The 21767-nt window shown below is 35.9% G+C and overlaps 1 protein-coding gene across 1 annotated transcript in view; it reads left to right on the forward strand.

Moving 5' to 3' along the window:
- Positions 1-21767, forward strand: part of SLC36A4 (solute carrier family 36 member 4) — a 50415-nt gene that overhangs the window by 13529 nt on the left and 15119 nt on the right. Inside the window, exons 6-9 of the mRNA XM_080643197.1 lie at positions 1060-1144; positions 6112-6339; positions 8367-8465; positions 11335-11504. Of these exons, the coding sequence (XP_080499323.1) occupies positions 1060-1144; positions 6112-6339; positions 8367-8465; positions 11335-11504 (582 nt within the window). The remainder of the gene's footprint in view (positions 1-1059; positions 1145-6111; positions 6340-8366; positions 8466-11334; positions 11505-21767) is intronic.

Consider the following 21767-nt stretch of genomic DNA (forward strand, 5'->3'; position numbering starts at 1 on the left):
TTCCTCTCTCTCTAAAATCAATAAAAATATCCCTGGGTGAGGATGAAAAAGATTGAGAAGTATGGGCTATATATTAACATGTAGACAAATTTGTCACTTGATTAACTGCCATACCCAAAGAATGCTAATTTGGTGATATTCCTTTCCCTTCCTCATACACTATTTTGTGTAGCTGGAATTTTATACACTGAGTAGCCAGATTATTATGATCTCTGAACACATAATAATCTGGCCACTCAGTGTATATACTATATAATAAAAGACTAATATGCAAATTGTCCCCTCGACCAGGAGTTCGACCAGCAGGCAGGCTGGCCAACTGCCCATGTCCTCTCCCCCTGGCCAGGCTGGCCGGACCCCACCCATGCACGAACCCCACCCATGCACGAATTCATGCACTGGGCCTCTAATACACACTTTCTCTCTCTCTCTCTCTCTCTCTCTCTCTCTCTCTCTCTCTCTCTCTCTCTCTCTGAGTGGCCAGATTATTATGTGTTCAGAGATAATAATAATCTGGCCACTCAGTGTAGATATCTCTTTAGAAAATAAGGACAGAGCTAAGCTATTGAAGAGGTCTCCGATGGCATGATTAGGGCCATGCCCTCAGTCCTCTCCTATTCCATATTATTAGCGATTTGATAGTAGAGAGTATGCTCATGATGTTTGCAAATGACATGAAGCTGGGAGGCTTGGGAAATACACTGGGTTAATCTGAAAAATATCTTGAGAAGTAGAAGAGATATGCCTAATCTAAAAGAAGAAATGTTTTCATTAAATCATTTTATAAGTATATACTCACAAACTGTTGAATTTCAGAAATAAGTGATGGGAAAATTTTGGCCTTTTAACTTAATGAAACATTCTTTTGCTCAATAATAATTGTAGTGATATACTAATCATAAAAGTATGCTTTTTGTAGAAAATATTTTAATTATTTTTTATTTTAAGGATGTGAAAAGTATATACACTATTATAATGTTTTTAAGTAGTTAAAAAGAAAATACATATTGATATTTCAGCAGCTCTTATTAATACTCATTTGTGGGTATGTCTTTTTAGGAGTGTGGTTGACTTTTTTCTGGTGATAACACAGCTGGGATTCTGTAGTGTTTATATTGTCTTCTTAGCTGAAAATGTGAAACAAGTAAGTATTTTTCTCCAGTTATTGAAGTCATTTTCTTCCAATGCCATAATTATAACATCATGTTTCCTTTGAGTAAGCCATGGCCAAATATGCAAATGTGTTTCTTTCATTAATCATGTTTCTTTGTAGATTTTCCTTTAGTTGGATTTCTGCTATTATTGCTGATCTTTTCTTATCATTATATCAATAATGCTTGTTCATTCGGATCACAACAGGACATAATTTACTGAATCTTAGCTACTCGAAATTTAGGTACACAGATGTTTGGGAGCATATTCTTTACGTTGATGTTTTATAAAGACATAATAAGGCTTTAGCCAGCGGCCTAAAGAGTGAAGTACAAAAGTGGACATTACTAAAATGCAACAGTTATTGCCATGGTCTAAAAATATGCTATGTCCAGGAATGTACAGTGTTCTTTAATTTTCTCCATATGTAAATGTTTGCTTTAAGAGGAAGTGGTTTGCAGTCTTAATAGAGACTGTAGATTTGAACAAATATGCAAAGCACTGAAATAAAAAGGCTCCTCTATCAAAACAGTGACAGAGCACATTTCTTTATGTGCTTTCACTGGTAGTTTGCCTTTATTATTCCTACATTACACCCTGCTCTTCCATTATTTTAATTAATAGCATTTATTATCCACATGTGTATGGTGCAGTATTAGGCATTTTAACATAGTAATATGTAGTACTTGTCTTCTAGGTATTTTAATGCAAAATTATAATGTGACTGTTTTCTAAAGAATCCGTATGTATACATATAAGTATATCTGACTCATTTTTCTAAGTATAAAGAATACTTTATTTTATATTTAGACCAAGATTGTCAAACTTTTCTGTAAAAGGCCAGATAATATTTTCAGTGTTGCTGGACATATGGCCTTTGTCTCAACTCAGCCGTAAACAACAATACATAAGCAAATAGATATGGCTGTATTTCAATAAAATTTTATTTGCAAAAATAGTCTTGATTTGGTCTTTGGGCCTTAGTTTGCTAAAGCCACTAGCTTAGATTTCTAATGTTGGAAAGGCTTATTGAATCAAACCCCCTTTTATAAATGAGAGAAGTGATGCTTTCATTAGCATTACTCATTATAGATGATGTACTTTTAATTTTGCAAGCAGTTAACTTCATAAGTTGCATTTTTCTAGAACTACTAACTCAGTTGAGAGGCTATTTATTGTCAAGAGCTGATAAGACATATCATCTTACCAATCATTTTTGTAGAATACAATGGAAATGATGCCTTTCTAGGATTGTGCAACATGTAGTATACTATATCTTTTTTATTATCTCCTAAGAGAGCATCCAAAAAGCTTGATTTGTATTTATGAATAATGAATAATGCTAATGATGCCTTATAATTTTATATTTATAAGCTGTGACATATCATTTAATCTTTACAACTACTCTGTAATGTAAGTACTATGCTCATTTTATGAATGAGGAAACTGAGTCTTGCCATATGTGAGCAATGTGCCCTAAGTCATATAAATTAGGCTGAAATCTAAGTCTGACACAGCTGCCACCCAGCATATTCATTGCTCATCACTGGACAGAACATTAGTTGTGTAGTGTGTGACATAAAGAGTATATAAAGTACATAAAATGAATATCTGAAGCTTAGGATTGGTGACGTTCTCCTACAAAAAATACTATCAGTTGCTTCCAAAGGTAAATAGAAAAATTTAACTCATTTGCACATGTGCTAGAATACCAGGTAGAAAAGTGATGCTCTGGGACAGTGGTCGGCAAACTCATTAGTCAGCAGAGCCAAATAGCAACAGTACAACGATTGAAATTTCTTTTGAGAGCCAGATTTTTAAAATTTAAACTATATAGGTAGGTACATTGTTATTAACTTAATTAGGGTACTCCTTCAATCGCACATGGTATTTTGTGGAAGAGCCACACTCAAGGGGCCAAAGAGCCGCATGTGGCTCGCGAGCCATGGTTTGCCAACCACTGCTCTGGGAGGTAAGAAGAATGCCTGTTATGGATAGAAAGATGAAAGGTCTTGTGAGAAATAAAGGGCAACATGGAAAAAGACATTCACTGAGATTTGAGCAAAATTGAAAGGAATGATGAACATGTCACCTCAGCAGAGCAAACAGATGGTCATTGAAACAGCAGCATCAGAGATTTCCACTCTCTCCAGAGGTGCTCTCTCACATTTGATAGCAGTCTCCAATAGTTTGATCAAACCTTACCAACACACAGTTGTTCAAATCTTACCAATTACTACTACTGTTAGAGTTAAAAACGGTAAGATTATTACCGCCTTAATCTACATAAAATTGAAAGTGTAGTATTTCATCAAACTAAAGAAGTAAGGGTTTAGTTGCTATACAGATGTGTGAACCTCCTGCTCTGCAGCTGCCATATGGCTGTCTCATTTCACCACCGTGGACAATTGGAGGGTGTAAATGCCATAGTGCTCCCCATGATTTAGTCCATTGTGGTTATAGCTCCTCTCAGTTCTTACTCTAAGATACTCTAGAACATTTCAGAGAGATGAAATAGTATATATGGGCCTTGTGAGAAATGAAGAGTGGGGAAGGGATATTAGATTAAGAAAAAAAAAAGGTTTGGTATGGACTTTAGAGTCAAAAGATCTGAATTCAAATCCCTGCTCTCTCAGTTTTAACTCACTCATTGGGCAAGATCCCCTTATCCCTAGTCAAGTCTCAGTTTTCTTGTTTGTAAAATGGGAATAGTAATAAAAGCTCCCCTTATTCCCTTATTGTGAGGCTCAGTTGACAAAAGAGTTGTAAAGCCTTTGTAAACTGTCAAGCAGCATACAAATGTAGGGTATTATGACTTTGATTTTGATTTTAGCTTTGCTGAAAAACATAACCTGCCTTTGGAATTTTAACCATTAGATTACTGAATAATTGAAAAAAAAAGTTAATAAGTAGTAATTTTTAGTCAATTTGAGCTCTAACTGGAAACAACTGAATTTAGTAATTTTATTTTATAATATTTATTTCAGTGTTTTGCATTTTGGTAAACATGTGAGATCATAGGAAGTCCTATTAGATAGCCAATCTCTGTCTCTAGAGGGCACCAAAGGACTCAAATGTTTACCTGAATCTTGCTCTAGGTATGTATCTACACTTTTATTTTATTTTTTAATCCTGAAAATTTTTATAATCATTGTTCTGCCAAAGAATACTAAATTATGAGATATTTGTGATAGAATTAATTTCAGATTCCCAAGCACCTCATGATTAAAAAAACCATTTTAAAAACTGGTTATGTGACTGCTTTTCTCTTGCCAGCTATCCTTGTTAGCACCTAACTTTGATCAATATCTAATCTGATTATTGGAGTTACTTCTTTGATGTAAAAGTATTTGGCTCCAAATAATTTGGTTACTGAGAAAATTGAGTCAACAAATAAAACATCTTTTTAAGAGCCAAGTATTGTGAATTACCAGTTTAGCTTCTATTTCAAATTACAGAAAATAAAAAGTTTTGATGGCCACTGACAAGATTAATGTGAGCTATACATTTCTTAAATGGTGAATGGTGTAACCTGACAGTTTGTTAGTCCAGTATGAGTAAGAAATTGCATATATAATTTAAAACTAGTAGATAATATTCCCTGCAGTTGAAGATGATTTGTACATTTTAGGTGTTTATCGTGGATTATTAAGTATAAAATTAAAGATAACACTTGAATTGTTAATCACATGAGAATTCTTTCCTGAACTTCTGATTTGTTGGCCTGTTAATACTTACTCTATTTAGAGAGAGAGGTTGGAGGGGAAGCCAGGTGGCTTCCTGGGCAGGGCGGCAGTATTTTATCAGGTCAACATGTAGCTCTTACAAGCTAGATTCTGGAGTCTCGAGCCTAGGTTTGAATTCTCGAACCAACACTTACTGACTTGAAATTATGTAAGTTTTTTTTTTTACCCTCCATAAACCTCAGTTTCCTCAACTATAAATAGAAATTAATACTATCACCCACCTCAGAGTTGTTTTGAGGATCGAATGAGATGCTGTATAGATACATAGAAAGTACTCTATTAAAAATACTTGTTATTATTAGTATAGGATCTGGTTCTTGAAATTTTATGTATTCAGAAACTTGATAAGTTATGCGCAAAGGTGGGTACAGTGTTGGGGGCAAATAGATTTTCACTGGTATTTAAATTATGGTAAGATCAGTCTTTGCCGTGAATTTTTAAAATTGTTTTTAAAGTTCTCTGTCATTTCATTACTATATTAGTGAGTTGGGTTATGTGATTAATTGAATCAGAGACACATTTTAATACATGGATCCTATAAATCATTGTATCTCTTTTGAAAACTGAATACTAGTTTATAAAAGTGGCTGAATAAATTTTAAAGTAAAGTTGATTTATCTTAAATTTATCTTTAGCAAAAATTTATCTACTGCCTAACATAATGGCCATGCATGAATTTAGTGGATTCTTAATAAATACTTATTGATACAATGATAATGTAAAAACAATTGATTTTTACAACAGTTTCAAAGCTACTATGATTTCTAAATTTTATTTGGGCTACTGTATATTTCTAAGAGGCACTGGAGCTTTCTATTGTGAAGAAAGTAAGCTGAAGTAGCATACCAGTGGCCATTCGAGACAAGTAAGCCTCCTCTTTTGATCGTCTCAGAAGCAGATTGAGCCTTTGCAGGATCATGAAGCATCATGGTTAGCCACAAAGCTTCAAAATGAGTTAGTAAATCTACCCTCATCATTTTCTAGTCATTTTTCTGTTCACAGTATGGTAAAAATTATTTTTTAAAGAAGAGTGTCCTATTTTAATATCCTTAAATTTAATATATATATTTCTGGGAAACTAGCATCTTAAAAAATATAAATGTTGTAAAGGAATTTATCACTGAGTGTATAGATCCTAAGTTTCTTTTATGATTATAAGTTGATGGAAATTTTTTCCCACCCTCTTTCTTATTCTCTTAATAATCCTGTGTAGGTTCATGAAGGATTCCTGGAGAGTAAAGTGCTTGTTTTGAATAGCACCAATTCATCAAATCCATGTGAGAGAAGAAGTATTGACCTAAGGATATATATGCTTTGCTTTCTTCCATTTTTAATTCTCTTGGTCTTCATTCGTGAGCTGAAGAATCTGTTCATGCTCTCATTCCTTGCCAACATTTCCATGGCTGTCAGTCTTGTGATAATTTATCAATACGTTGTTAGGGTAAGTATAACAAGTTTGCACTGTCATCTGTTTCTTAATAAGTAAATTTTTTGTTTACTTTGGAGGTAAAAGTAATGATGTGTGAAGACCCCTACTTCACATGTGGCATACAGGAGATAATCAGAATCACATACTGCTGATTGCACAAGTGTGTGACCTAGAGGTTTAAAGTACAGGCTTTGTAGTTAGATCTGGTATTGAAGCTTGGTAACTGTGCTTCTGGGCTTTGTGGTATTGCTTCCAAAGGTAATAATACTCCCCTATTAGAGTTGTGCGATTTAGGGTCACACCTTGGTGCATAAGAACTTGTTAGTGTTTTGTTTATTTCTTTAAGACTTGAACCAATCACAAGATATGGGAGTATAGATGTAATTTTATAATTTTCTTTCACTTCTGAACCTTTTATTTGCTGCTACCACTTTAGTCCACTGACACTGCACTAGTCTGTAACCTCTTTATTGGAACTATGCAGTAACCTCAACTGATTCCATTGTTCATAATCTGGGGATTCTTAACCTACTTTCCTTAAAAGAATGTATTCAAGGGATTCTGCAAATTCCTTGAAATTATTTGTAAGATTTAATGAGTTTCTCGGTGTATATGTGTGCTTTCTCCTGGGCACCTATACAGCTTTCATTTCTCAGGCAGGCCAAGGACTCAAGAAAGGTGGAGACTCTTTTGTTCTTTCCTGATCCAATCCATCTTTCATATTGCTGCCAAAGCAGTTATTCTGAAATCTCCGGGAGCATTCATTACAGATTCTCTTATGATGGATGGATGTTTCACCCTCCCCCCGCCCCCTGAATTCCAAAACCTGTAGACTCTTTCTTATAGCATGTACAAATGGAAGGGGACAGGCAGGAATAGCTTAAGACTTCCTGGAGTTCATGATCCTTAGCTGAACAAGGAAGAGTGAGTAGAGCAGAAAAGGAAGTTCCTTAAATAGAAGGAGCAGTGTGAGCATTGAATAACAGTTTAGTGTTATCAGATGATCCAAACACTTTAATACCCTTTTTATTCTGACCCTAGCTTATATTTTTAGTCCTGTATCACCATTAATCACACGATTCTACCTAAGTTTCAAACGTTCTAGACCTCTCTATTTCCCAAATTACCTGTGCGCTTTCACACTTCAGTATCTTAGTTCATCCTCTTTCCTTGACTTTGAATTCCACTTGCAATCAGATAAGGCAGAGAACACAGTTGGGACTAGGAGAGTAGGGACTAGGAGACTTGGGGTTGCTGGAAGAAGTGGCCATTGTGGAGCCAGAGATCTTGAACAAAATGTGCAGTTTGTAAGTTTCAGATAGTGAGAGTCAGAACAAAGCTATGAGTCAGGATCAGGTAATCGCAGCCCGAGTCAAGGCATATGCACAAGTAATAAGCTTCTCATCAGCTCTCAGGTCAGAGACTAACACACTGAAAACGGTTGACCTGGGCTAGGGAGCAGCACAGCGTGATGAGGTAGAAAGTCAGAGTCTGGAGCAGGTGTCTTAGAGACTGAGCCATGGAAATAGAGAAGGAATTTTGTTGACCATCCGTAATAGTTAACTGATTAAATGGCTCTCAGTCCCTGAGTATGCTTATATGTTTCCTGTTGTGGTAGGAGCCATACTCAGTGTGAACAGCCTGGGACTTGCAGATGGAAACAGGTAATAAGGAGCATTTAGCTCAGATGGAATGTGTGGGCATGAGGAAAACAACTGCTGTGGCAGTAAAATCCTAACAGCTTGGCTACATTTAACAGAGGATGCTTAAAGTGCTTATTGAAAGAATTATTCATTTTTGTAATGCATACAGGGTGGGGCAAAAGTAGGTTTACATTTGTTCATATGGGAATAACACAATAATTAAATAATAATACAAGAATAATATCTGTTTTGGGTACTCAAATTGTAAACCTACTTTTGCCCCACCCTGTTCTTGCTGCTGTGAAGCTGGGAAGTGTGTGATTTTGCTCTTTCATTTAAAATTCTTTAAAATAAGTACAGATGTAACTTGCCTTATTTTTTTCTTTCTTTCTCCAGAATATGCCAGATCCCCACAACCTTCCAATAGTGGCTGGTTGGAAAAAATACCCACTTTTTTTTGGTACTGCTGTATTTGCTTTTGAAGGCATAGGAGTGGTAAGGATTCAGTCTTTATTATTTTTTACAATCTTAAATCAATACAAAGATTTATATAGTCTAACTGCAATTAAAAATGTATGTTTTTAATTTTTCTATTATTTTTATTCTTAGAATATGATTTGCATTTCTTAGACATATCACTGAAACTCTAATTCTCTATCTTAATCTGTAACATGAAGACGTTATATTAGATGATTTTTATAATTTTATTATGGAAAATTTCAAACCTATAGAAAATTTAGAGAATAACCTAGTTTAAAAAACCATTAACTCATGGCCAGTTTTGTTTTATCTATATTCCATCTATTCTACCAAGCCTGGGTTATATTCAAATCCCAAACATCATATTGTATAGACTAGATGACTTGAAGTGAATTGAAATTGTTATAGTGTTACTCTTCCATAAGAAGAGTCAAATATAAATTCTCCCTTTAGATTTGTGCATATTATGTTTGGTTTGAAAAATAATGTCATTATAAGGGTAATTCCAAGAGTTACAGGCATCCTGAGGATTTTAAGATCTTAAATATTTCCATTCAAGATTCTTCCAGTTTTTTAAAGCCTGGAATTGTGTACATTTGTGGAAAATAGAATATTGCTCTCCACTCCGTAGCTTATGTTTCATAGTCTGATGGTTTCTTATGGGAGCAGAACTACTTATAAAAACATGTTAATATGAAACACAGACGAAATAGATGTAAAAGACAATTTTACACCATTTCACTTGGGTTTCTGCTTTCTGAATTCTCCTATAGAGAATTCTCACAAGTTCTTGCAGCTCCACTTATCACTGTTACAGGCAGTCTCATTTAGATTTTCATGTCTGTCTTTACCTACTAAGTTTTTGTTAACTGTTGGATATTTATAGTTAAGTGTTTTTTTTCCCTGTCATCTCAAATTCAGCAACTCCAGATTTTGACACATACTTTGTTATGCTTTACTTTTTCACTTCCCTATTTCTCTCGTTTTACTTTCAATAACTGAAGCTTGAAACATTGGAATAATTCTTTTCCCTCTGTTACTGGTTTCCTCATTCCAGTCAGTGTAATTAAGGCATGTTGATTCTTCTTCCATCTTTCCCCAAATCTATTCAGTGAGATTTTATGTAAAGCACCCACAATGCTGCTTGACACAGAGGGAGGCTTCCTAAATGCTAATTCTTCCCCTTCCCCTTTTCTAGCTTCCCTGGCACTACTCTTGATGGTAGCCCCTTGTTTCAGGCCTGAATTATGTCCAGAGCACCCAAATTGTTCCCTGTTCTCTCTTCTGTTAACCAGTTAATATTTCCATATGGATCTGACTTACTCACCTGAAAAATGGAATAATATTAAGAGTTACTATCACACAGGGTTATTGTGAGGATAATGTGAGATGTTACATGCAAAACCTTTAGAAAAATGTGTGAGACACTATAAGCTCTCAGTAAATAATTACTAGTATTGTTACTTAGTGTCTTTTACAGTATGGTCAAATTGTATCGCCAAAGTCTGAAGATTTGCCTAAAAACTTTACTTTGTAATTAGCCTTTTTTCTTTTCCTTTACTTTTTTGCATAATGAAAATTACTTACTCATCTCACTAAATTAACAGACAGTAGATACAGATGGAAAAATATAGAAGCAATTATAGACATGTGTATACACGGGTTACTATACGTATGTTTTCTAGCACTGTCTGCTGAGAGGCCTCATAAGCAGTGATACCCCAATAGCAATAAGCACACCAAGCACCCAGATCTTGATTTCTAAATACCATTCTCAACAAAAAAAAACAAAGTTCCTTGGAGAAATGGCTGATTCTAGGGCTGAAGCAAGGAAATTCAAGATGAGTCTGCAGCATCTTGTAGTGCCAGAAAGTATGGAAGTGCTCAAAAAACCAAAGAATGGAGGCAGGTCAACAGGACACAGAAACCAACCTGATAGAATTTACAATGACCAAAGCTGGAACAATATGAGTAACAAAATAAATGTTTTGTATTCATACTCAAAGTATAAATAAATACATAAGTCCATACTGTTGTAAATTAAATAAGTACATAATTTAATCAAATAAGGGGGATTTCCAAATAATTTATGTAACTGCTCCCTCTCCAGGAGGTGTAGCTTAATCCACCCTAGTCCCTGGATTGTGGGTTGGCTGCCTTGAGTGACTTGCTTCCAAAGAACAGAGTAGGATAAGCGGGGGAAGAAAAGACCTTTACAGGCAGAGAAACCTGGCCAGCACTGCCTTAACCAAGTGATCAAAATTAACTTCACCAGTGATAACTCAGGCTGATTACAAATGCGATGAGAAGGGCACCTCACCCTTATGATAACCTTTTCTAAAACCTAAAATCCCAGTCTAGTCAAACATCAGACCTAAATAGAGGGACATCATACTATGGTAAATACCTAGCTGATAATCCTCAAAACTATCAAGATAATGACAAGGAAAGACTGAGGAACTCTCACAGACCCGAAGAGACCAAGGAGGCATGGTGACAAAATGCAGTGGGGTGTCCTTGGCGGGATGGACACTGGAACAGAAAAAGTACGTGGAAAATCTAGTGAAATCCAAATAAAGTTTGGAGTTTAATAGTAATGCACTAGTGCTGGTTCTTAATTGTTAACAAATGTACTTTGGTTGTGTAAAATGTTAATAAGGGAAAGTGTTGAAATTAATATTTTTTTAAACAGGTTTGTCCGCTAAGAGCTGATTTTAAATTTTTTAAAGAGTTTAGAAATCGGTAGTGATAAAATACTTCAACAATTGTAAGTGTTTTAAAGGAAAAAGATCTTCAGATAAACTACAGAAAGATTAATTTGTATATATATGACAAGAAACTAGATTGTTTTAAATGATTTGTATTATTTGCACTCTCTTCTTAGGTCCTTCCACTTGAAAATCAAATGAGAGAATCAAAACGCTTCCCCCAAGCATTGAACATTGGCATGCTAATTGTTACAACTTTGTATGTAACATTAGCTACCTTAGGATATATGTGTTTTCAAGATGAAATCAAAGGCAGCATAACTTTAAATCTTCCTCAAGATGTATGGTAGGTAGCTATGAGTATCTTACTCCTAATTTGTATATTATATAGATATAGTTTGCCAATATTTAATGATAAAGGTGAATTCTTGGATTTATAGTTTAAACATATGAATTTTTACTGATTTCTTTATAAAAATATTCTAGATTACACAAATAACCTTCAGAGGAGACCATCTTTGATTTTACAGGTCTTTGTGGGATTTTTAAAAAAGATAAAACATTGTAGGTTGTTCCAAAATTAAGTAAAGTATAAGAGTAAAACATAGATTCTTTTAATATAGACACTTTAATAAAAAGTTTAACACTTATCCTTACTGCCAAAAAATCCAAAACTCCAGTTCCTGATAAAATTATATAACCTGGCCCTAGTTGGTTTGGCTCAGTGGATAGAGTGTTGGCCTCGGACTGAAGGGTCCCAGGTTCAATTCCAGTCAAGGGCACATGCCCGGGTTTTGGGTTCGATCCCCGGTAGGGGGCGTGCAGGAAGCAGCCGATCAATGTTTGTCTCTCATCACTGATGTTTCTCTCTCTCTCTCCCTCCCTCTCCCTTCCTCTCTGAAATCAATAAAAGCACAAAAACAAAACAAAAACTAAAGATATGTATGCTTTAAAAAAATAATATAACCTGTCACTTAGGTACCCCACTATTTTACTGATCAGCTTAGTATTGTATATACCCCAAATCCTTTCAGAACAGAGTACATTATAAATAAAAAATATGGTGTCTTAATATTCTCTTTAATATTAGAAATATATTCTACTAAATGAAGCAGTATATAGTTTTTTCATTCAGAGATTGGTTTTTGGAGATTGAAAAGAAATATTGGCAAGGATTACCATGCATACTTGCTCCCTTATTTATAAAATGGAAATAACCACTTAGTTTTGATAAATGCAGAGAATACATGCTAAATTGATATAATTAATGTCACACTGCTTCTTTAGCTGCTTGAAACCTTAAATGTTAAATATCTTCTGACTGGCTTCCTGATGAAAGGTTGTCTGCCATTCAGTAATCATTTGAATCCTGGGCCTTTAGTAGAGTCAGAACTAGTGTCAGAATAAATCTATGTAAGAAACCATTCATGATAGAGGGAGGGTACCCAGAGTAGTTTCCAGATTGCATAAGGGGCACACGTAGTGGGTGTATCTTTTCTGTTAATTATACTTTTACTTTACCTGTAATGTATTTCATAAATTTCATTATGAAAGTATGAACAAATGCATATCTTCTATAAAAAAGATATATAGTTGTTTAGCATTATTTCATTAACTATGTTATAGTTTATTATATAATTTTGTTTCCTTCAAATGTGTTCTTTTATTCTTTCTTGTTAATAGTTTAATACGAACTAGAAGTTTATACAGTTCAATATAAGAGAATTAAGGCTAAAAATTATGGTAGTATAGTCTTTTCAAATACTATACAACAAGCATGTCAAACTTGTGGCCCATGGGCCACATGCCTCGTTTATTTGGCTTGTGTTAGCCTTTGAGTTTGACATGCTTGCTATACAATATCTAGAAAATAGAATGGCATTTTCCCCCACATAGAATATTTGGACTAAATCTTTAAAATAATTTTATAAATAAATTAGATAATTTTAAAAATGTTTTTATTGCTTTCAGAGAGAGGAAGGGAGGAGGAGAGAGATAGAAACATCAATTATGAGAGAGAATCATTGATTAGCTACCTCCCGCATGCCCTCTACTGGGGATCAAGCCTGCAACCTGGGCATGTGCCCTGACCAGGAATGGAACTGTGACCTACTGGTTCATAGGTCAACACTCAACCACTGAGCCACACTGGTGGGGCTAGGCAAGTAATTTTAATGTCAAATATAAAACATAAGCAGAACAATCTTAATTGTTTCCTACTTTTAGAGAAGTATTTAAAGAAAATCTTAAGGGAGAAGGGACTGAAGTGGGAGTGTGCATGCTCATCCAGTTAAGGTGTTCCTGTCCTCAGGGAGTTTACAACATGGTGAAGGGACAGTGAGCAGGAATAAGTAGGGAATGCTTTTGGTATTCACAGTTTACTCTGGACAGGGGTGATACTGTCCCTGGAGTAGCTCTAGTTGACCCTTCTCTTTTTCTGCATCCCCTTCTCACTCTCACCTTATCCCGAACTGCTGTGGCTCTCTAGTAAGAATGAAACTAACTGCAAGTCTTCATTAAAAAGGGACTGTTAAATCATAGTTCCTATTCAAGAGAGCTAGCTAGATACCTGCTTTTCATTTAGAGGAATGCCTAGGGCAAGTATTATAAGGCACAAAATCTGGGAAAAATAGGAAAGGAAGTCAAGATAAAGATTATCCTTTAGAGAACTGTTGAGTAATTTCTTTGCATTGTGGAGATAATGGCTTTTGTGGCCTGTAGTTAACTTCTTTTTTTAAATCTTCACCTGAGGATATTTTTCCATTGATTTTTAGAGAGAGTGGAAGAGAGGGAAAAACAAATACCAATGTGAGAGAAACATTAATTGGTTGCCTCCTGCATGCGTCCAGACCAGGGCCTGGGCTGGGGAGGAGCCTGCAACCGAAGTACGTGCCCTTGACCAGATTCAAACCCTGGACCCTTCGGTCCACAGGCCAACGCTCGGCAAACTGCAGCTCGTGATCCGCGGTTTGCCAACCACTGAGCTAGGGCAAGTAGTTACTACTTTATGGTCTCTGCAGTGGGGCAGTTAAAATAATACCCACTAGAGAGGAAATGCTTGTCTTTTAACAGTGATAGCCTCTGTAAAATACGTTTGAACTAGAATAGTCAGGGATTATACCTAAGATTCCTTTCTTGACTTACTGTGTATGTCTCTTTGTCTCTTCTCTCCCTGTGCTTCAGGCCATGGGCCTCGGAAGGTAGAGAATGTGCAGTGTACTCTGTTGGCTGAGAAGAAAGCCCGGCCACAAGAGCCTAGGGAACCAATAGCTGCTAGCTGTGTGAGATGGAATTAGAAAGCGCCCCAGGATAAAGCAAGTGTGGATTAGAGAGGCTCTAACTTATTACACCCTCACTCTTGCTAAGGTGTCATCTTTTCAAACTAGTATGAGTAATATTGTTCAATGTATCGCATTTAGCTTTTAGAGTAGAGTATTTTAATGATGACAATGAAGTAAATCCACAATTTTGAGCTAGAACATCACATAGTGGGGCAGGAACCCTGCCTCTTCCACGTTTATAATGCATCTCCACAATCTAGCGCATTGCTCAGCACTTAGGAGGCACTCAGTAAAGTTTGTTAAGTAGTATCCCTGTTACTTGATAGTATAACCAAGGCACCACCACTAAAGTAACCCAAGTAGCAGAGGAGAGCAAGCAAACATCCCCTTGGGAGTTTTTGGGGCAGTGCCCCAAATAACCCTCCTCAAGCAGAGCATCCGTTCATGCTGTTTGAAAAAATACACCTTTCACATTCTAGTTCAAAATCTCTAAGTTGCTTTTTATATAAAAATAATTCCTCCTCAGAACCTTTGCATAAAGCTGATGCTTCAGAGCCATGCTCCACATTTAGCCTAGAGATGTGAGAACCCCTGGGCGGGAGGTGAAATTACAGGCAGAGGGCAGTTGCACGCAGAACAACCCAGAGGGAATGATGACCCTCTTGATACTGGATTTCAAAAATGGATACAGATAAAGTCACGATAATAACAGTAACAGACTATAAAATGATGTTTCTTTTCATCTGGATTGATTTGAATTTTTCACATCACTTTATATAGATTCTGTTCTTTCACACAAATGGTCCCAGGTTTTCACATGTTACAATGTATTATTTCAACTTAACTCTCCAACAAGGAGACTCTGAAGTAGGAGAAGTTTACATGAGATTAGTTTGAAGAAAAAATGGGGATGTGGAGTTGGGCAGATTAACAGCAGAGACTTTAAAAGCACAGTATTGCCTTTTGAGTTTGTGTTTGAAAGTCAATGTCATGTCCTTATAAAGTATTCTCTTTAATATTAGAACCATATTCTGCTAGATGAAGCAATATACAGGGCTTTTCCTTCTTTTAGGTACTACTTTTTGGAGTGTTTAGATTTCACATTCTCCAGCTCCTCTAGCAGTAAATTATGGAATTTAAATGAGACGATGCAGATTTCTAGCTTATGTCATTAAGGGAAGGTTGAAGGTGTGGAGACCATGGTAATCACTGAGTATGGATGATGTAATAAGTTCTCCAAAGGACTTAAAATAGCAAATTGTGTTTATTTGGGTTCTGTATTACTGTGTCCTCTTGAGTGATGGTGTGTACATCATAGGAACAAACATCTTTTTGTTGTTAGTTTCATTTGTTCAGTTTTTGTCTTGCTTTCTTTTTGTCAGTCTGAAACACAAGGTCTGTTCTATCATAGTTACTGGGCCTGCTTATTTGGCTTCAGTTAGTGCAGTGGTTCTCAACCTGTGGTCTTAGGCTCTATAGCAGCGGTTCTCAACCTATGGGTCACGACCCCACAGGTTGAGAACTGGTAGCAGGGTCGCCTAAGACCATCGGAAAACACAGATATTTACATTACGATTCATAACGGTAGCAAAATTACAGTTATGAAGTAGCAACGAAAATAATTTTATGGTTGGGGGTCACCACAACATGAGGAACTGTATTAAAGGGTCGCAGCATTAGAATGGTTGAGAACCACTGAGTTAGTGGCTTTTTTGCACTGCAACCCATAGTGAGAAAGGAAAATATGGTTTATAGAAAAATGCTTATAGGAATAAGTGTGTATGTATCTGTATGTGTATGTGTTTTTGTGGTGCATACCTTCCACACACATAAAAATTGAAGTAGGTGAAAGGTTAAATAAAAACTATTAGTTATTCTACATACAATGTCCCCTGATATTCTCAGTTCCTGTCTATACATTAGGAATCCATTCAATTGATATTCTAACTCACTAAAAAAAGTCATGATTAGAATTTGAAAAATACTGGCCTAGAATAAATTCACATTTTACTCATTAAATCAGCACACATAGCAGCTCTACTAAGAAATATTAAGGGTATTTGGTTTTCATACAAACATTGAAAAACAGTAAGGTGGCTGCTGGTGTTTCACATGTGGTACCTTGGTGAAGCATGTACTGGATAGGAAAATTCAATCCAAAAATAGGGAAGTGATGAAGCAGGCATTTTAATTTATTAAGATAATTAAATGAAACTGTTACTTCATTCCACCCAAAAAAAAAAAAACAGAACAAACCCAAAGTCTAAGCCCATGTTTATAGCATATAGGAGCCAGAAGCCTGAATATTCTGGTAAATAAAGCTGTTGGGTAGTGGCAGATAATTAAGTTATATCTTAACTAGAGGCCCGGTGCATGAAATTCATGCACTGGGGAGGGGGGGTGTCCCTCAGCCCGGCCTGCATCCTCTCGCAATTCGGGGGATGTCTGATTGACAGTTTAGGCCTGATCCCTGCAGTCGGACATCTGGCAGTCAGACATCCCTCTCCTAACCACTCGCCTGCCTGCCTGCTTGCCTGCCTGCCCCTAACCGCTAGCCTGCCTGCCTGCTCAGTGTGTGTCATAGCAACTGGTTGTTTCGGTCATTCCATCGTAATGGTTGCTTAGGCTTTTATATATATAGATTGATCCAGGCAATCAAGGGGTTGAACTCTGAGGAGTTTATTACCTAACATAAAAATTTTTAGGCAAGCGTGGACTCAGCAAGAGGCAAAATAAGTAAATAGAGAAATAAATTTAAGGAAACTGGAAAAAGAAGATTCATATATTCTGGACTAGTCCTTCTGTCCTCTCCTTCACAAATTCTTAATAATCTTCTTCCAATATTAAGGTTGCCTGTAACTAAGAACCCTGGCCCAAACTGCCTCTGCCTTTCCTCATTGGAATGACTATTATTAACTACTAGAGGCTCAGTGCATGAATTCGTGCACCAGTGGGGTCCCTCAGCCTGACCTGCAGGATCGGGCTGAAACCGGCTCTCCTACATCCCCTGAGGGTCCTGGATTGCGAGGGGGTGCAGGCCAGGCCGAAGGACCCCACCAGTGCATGATCGGGGCTGGGAAGGGATGTGGGAAGGTTGGCCAGCCGGGGTGGGACCACGGGAGGCTCCAGGGCATGTCCGGCCCATTTTGGTCTCACTCAGTTGCAATTGGCAGGACCCCAGCAGCAAGCTAACCTACTGGTCAGAGTGTCTGCCCCCTGGTGGTCAGTGCACGTCATAGTGACTGATCAACCGGTTGACTGCCCCCTGGTGGTCAGTGCATGTCATAGCGAGCGGTTGAGCACCTTAGCATATCATTAGCATATTATGCTTTGATTGGTTGAACAGACTGGATGACCAGACGCTTAGCATATTAGACTTTTATTATATAGGATATTAAATTCAAAATAAAGGGTATCTACCAAAATCATTTATCTAGCAGATAACAGGGATTGGCAAAAGCGGGCTTATAGTTGTGAGTACATGAAACAGTGTATTTTTGTATTATTTATGATTGTATAATTATTGTATTAACTGTAAGCCTACTTTTGCCTACTACTATATTTATTGTATGCCTTTTGTGTACTGGATACTGTTACAGGCACTGGAGACACAGTGGTGAACAGATAAAAATCTCTTCCTCATAATGCTACATTCTAGTGAACATGCTACAAAAGTTTAGTGGTTCAAAGCATTCAATCTAGTGATGAATACTAGATAACCCTAGTTGTCTTATTTTTAGTTGAGAATGAAATGAGGTTCTTGATAAGGATTGAAGCTAATCCTCATAAAGTCTTCTTTTCTGCTTAATAGAGCTACCGGTAAACCCAAGATTCTTAATCTGTGTATCATGAAGGGTCTAAGAGGGACAATGAGTTATCATACTCTTTCCAGGGGTAGCTTCTGTATGCAGCCTTGAGAGAAAGAATCAGTCAACAACTTATTTCCTAGGTTAGCTTTAAGAAATTTTTAATATATTCATACCTGTGAATTAAGACTAAGTATTGATTTTTTTAACCAATGTGGGGAAATAATAGAAGCATTGCCAGTTTTGAAATCTTGTGTTTTCAGAACTAATGCTTTTACTGGACAATATTTAGTTGTTCCCCCACCCCAAAATCTGATTTCATATATTGACTGAAAAACAATTTTTAAAAAAATAGATTTCTGCTCTTTACTTGATATGAAGTCTTTTTGCTGTCAGCATAACAGATTTTGTTTTCAAGCAAGAATCATTTATTTTTAAAAATATTTTTAATTGATTTTCAGAGAGTGAAGAAAGGAGAGGGAGAGAGAGGGAAAGAGAGAGAAACATCAGTGTGAGGGAAACATCGATTGGCTGTCTCCTGCACACCCCCTACTGGGGATCAAGCCTGCAACCTGGGCATGTGCCCTGACCAGGAATCAAACCAGCAACCTTTCGTTGCACAGGACGATGCTCAACCAACTGACCCACACTGGCCAAGGCCATTTTATTTTTTGAAGTATTTTATTTGTGATACTGAATATAGTTTCTAAAAATAACCTGTTCATACCCATTTTTTATTATTAATATTAGTTTCATATGTAATAAGTATCATTAAGTGCATTGGGGGGTATACAGAGAATAAAACGTAGTCTCTTTCAAGAACTTTTAATGTACACTACATGTTACTTACAAGTTGTTTAATGTTATTATATGTCCTCAAACAAATTCCTGATTTCAAGAACATTTTTTATCCTCTGTAATGGGCTACTCATATGGACCCTTACCATAGATGCTCACTTAACACCAAAATGAAAACAAAATTTGAGCAGAGAAAAATAATTGAGTGGTTGAAAATAGAGATGTCAAACATAAAAATGAATGGGTTCTTGAAACAGAAAACAAGTAGAAGTGGAACAATTGATTCTAAGAGTGAAGTGTTTTTCTTAAACACTCTTATTTCTATGTTAATATTCTTTGGTTGATGATGTGCTAGTACACCCACTTTCAAAAGAGCCAAACCATTTTATTTTCCCATTTTTATTCTGTACAACACCAAAATTATAGTAGTTGCATATAATTAATATTATTAAATGGTATTCATAATAACCAGATTCTTAGCCCGTACAACTTATATCAGTAGAAAAGTAATTATACTTATATGCATAATGATGTATTGTAAAATATATTGTTAACCATATTTTTAAAACATGTAAGTTAAAGATAATTAGAAAAAAAGGAATGTTCTAATAAACTAATAAGAACATTCAATTTTCACCATTACATTTCAGAGCATATGAAGCAGGTATCTTTCATTTATTTTATTTCACTAATTTGATCATTTTGTATGTAAACTTTAAGCCTCAAGCTGAGAAATATATCCTGAGGTCATTTTAAAGTTTAAGGATTTATTGTTACCAGCCTTAAGGAGTTCCTTCTTTCCTCAACTATGTTGTTTGCAGTGTTTTCACATCTATTTCTGCTCAGCTTTTTTTCCTTCCTCTTGATGAATACGTAGGGGGAGAGTTACTGAAGTCTTTCTTGCTTGGCCACAGTTGAGAGAACTGTTTATAATCTTGACTGCTCTGAGTCTTAAGACATCAGAAATAAGCTGAAAGCCTAATTAATGTTGAGGCTTTCTTCATCAAAAGTGGAATGTTTTATATTCCTTTAAAATGAATGCTTTTTCCTCAGAAAGATAGATAGTACTCTTTCCCATGCATAGGCCTCTTAGGGGGAAGTGGAAGTCTTAAGTGGAAGATTGTGGTGTTAGTGACATTTCTGCTGAAAGAGGACACACGTCAGTTACTGCCCCCAGTGCTGTCGCTCATTTGATCCAATCGCCTCTCTACTTTCTTTCTTACAAAATCAGAGCAATTGGGTTTTTCTTTTGATTGTTATAAAATATTCAGAATTTCAAAAAATACAACACATAATTTTATTACTTATAACCCAAGGGAGTAGGTTCTACAGTGATCCTCTGAGTCCTACGATTCTATGTATTCTCTATCATTATCAACATTTAAAATAATATCTTTTGCCAGATAAAATTAATTTTTCCAATTTATTAAGACATGCATGCTGAGTTCTGACAGGAGGTTATCTACAATATAGAAATCTAAAGATGTTGATAAAACTGAACATTGCTGTGCTCTTTTGAAGCACTGGGCATAAAAAAATAAGTTTACTTGGATAAAACAATAACCCAACTCAAGTTTATTTCCCATATTAATGCAACTTTAAAATAGGTAAAACTCCTATATAATCTGGAGAAGTTGGCAAGTTGAAACCATTTAGATGGCCTCTTTTATCACTTAAGAATGATAACATTTCTGCAACCAATGACATACCTACCAAGATTTTCAAGCAGCGAGAACTGTATAACTCAGAATTCAATCTGAAATTTTTCTTCTATAGATAAATGTCTGAGGTATCAAAGACATACAATATGGTCAATTTTTAAAAAGAAAGTTGTAAAAACATTAGCTCTTCCTGGGGCTCAGCCTAACCTTCAGAACATTGGCTTAGCCTAACATGACATCTTTATAGCAGTATTTCACAGATCTTCACATGCCACTGTTTCGTAGGCTTGTCAGAATGAATTGTCCACCTATTGTCTAGAAATTTAGAGATCAGCTGGCCTTTTTTTTTTTTTTTTTAATCCTCACCCTAGGATATATTTTCTTATTTTAGAGGGAGAGAGAAACATTGATTAGTTGCCTTTCATATGCACTCCAACTGGGATTCTAACCCACAACCTTTCAGTGAATGGGACGATACTCCAACTAACGGAGCTACATCGGCCAGTGTCAGTGGACTTTTTTTTTTTTTTTAAAAATAAGCATTTAATTAGTAATATACTGGCCTTAGTTTGTGTTCGATTTCTTGTCTATCACATTAAAAATAAAAGGAAGAAAGCTAGATTCATACCAAGATAACAATGTGAATGAACCTCGAAGGCATTTTTCTAAAAGTGAAATAAGCTAGACAGAGAAAGACAAATACTGCATGGCATCACTTATATGTGAAGTCTAAAAAAAATGTCCAATTCATATGAGTAGATTGGTTCCTAGGGGTTGGTGGGAAAGCTCAGTAAAACTTTTAGTTTTAAGATGAATAAGGTCTGAGGATTTACTGTATAACATAGTGACTATAGTTGATAATACTGAATTGTATGATTGAAATTTGCCAACAGAGTAGAAGCAAAGTGTTATAAATAAATAAAGTAAATATGTGAGGTGATGGGTCTGTTAATTAACTTGCTTGTGGGTATCTTTTCACAATGTATATGCATCTCAAATTATCACGTTGCAAACTTTAAATATATTACAGTTTTATTTTTTAGGTTGTACCTCAATAAAGCTG

The sequence above is a fragment of the Plecotus auritus genome (assembly GCF_963455305.1).
Source record: "Plecotus auritus genome assembly, chromosome: 9".
Classification (NCBI taxonomy): domain Eukaryota; kingdom Metazoa; phylum Chordata; class Mammalia; order Chiroptera; family Vespertilionidae; genus Plecotus; species Plecotus auritus.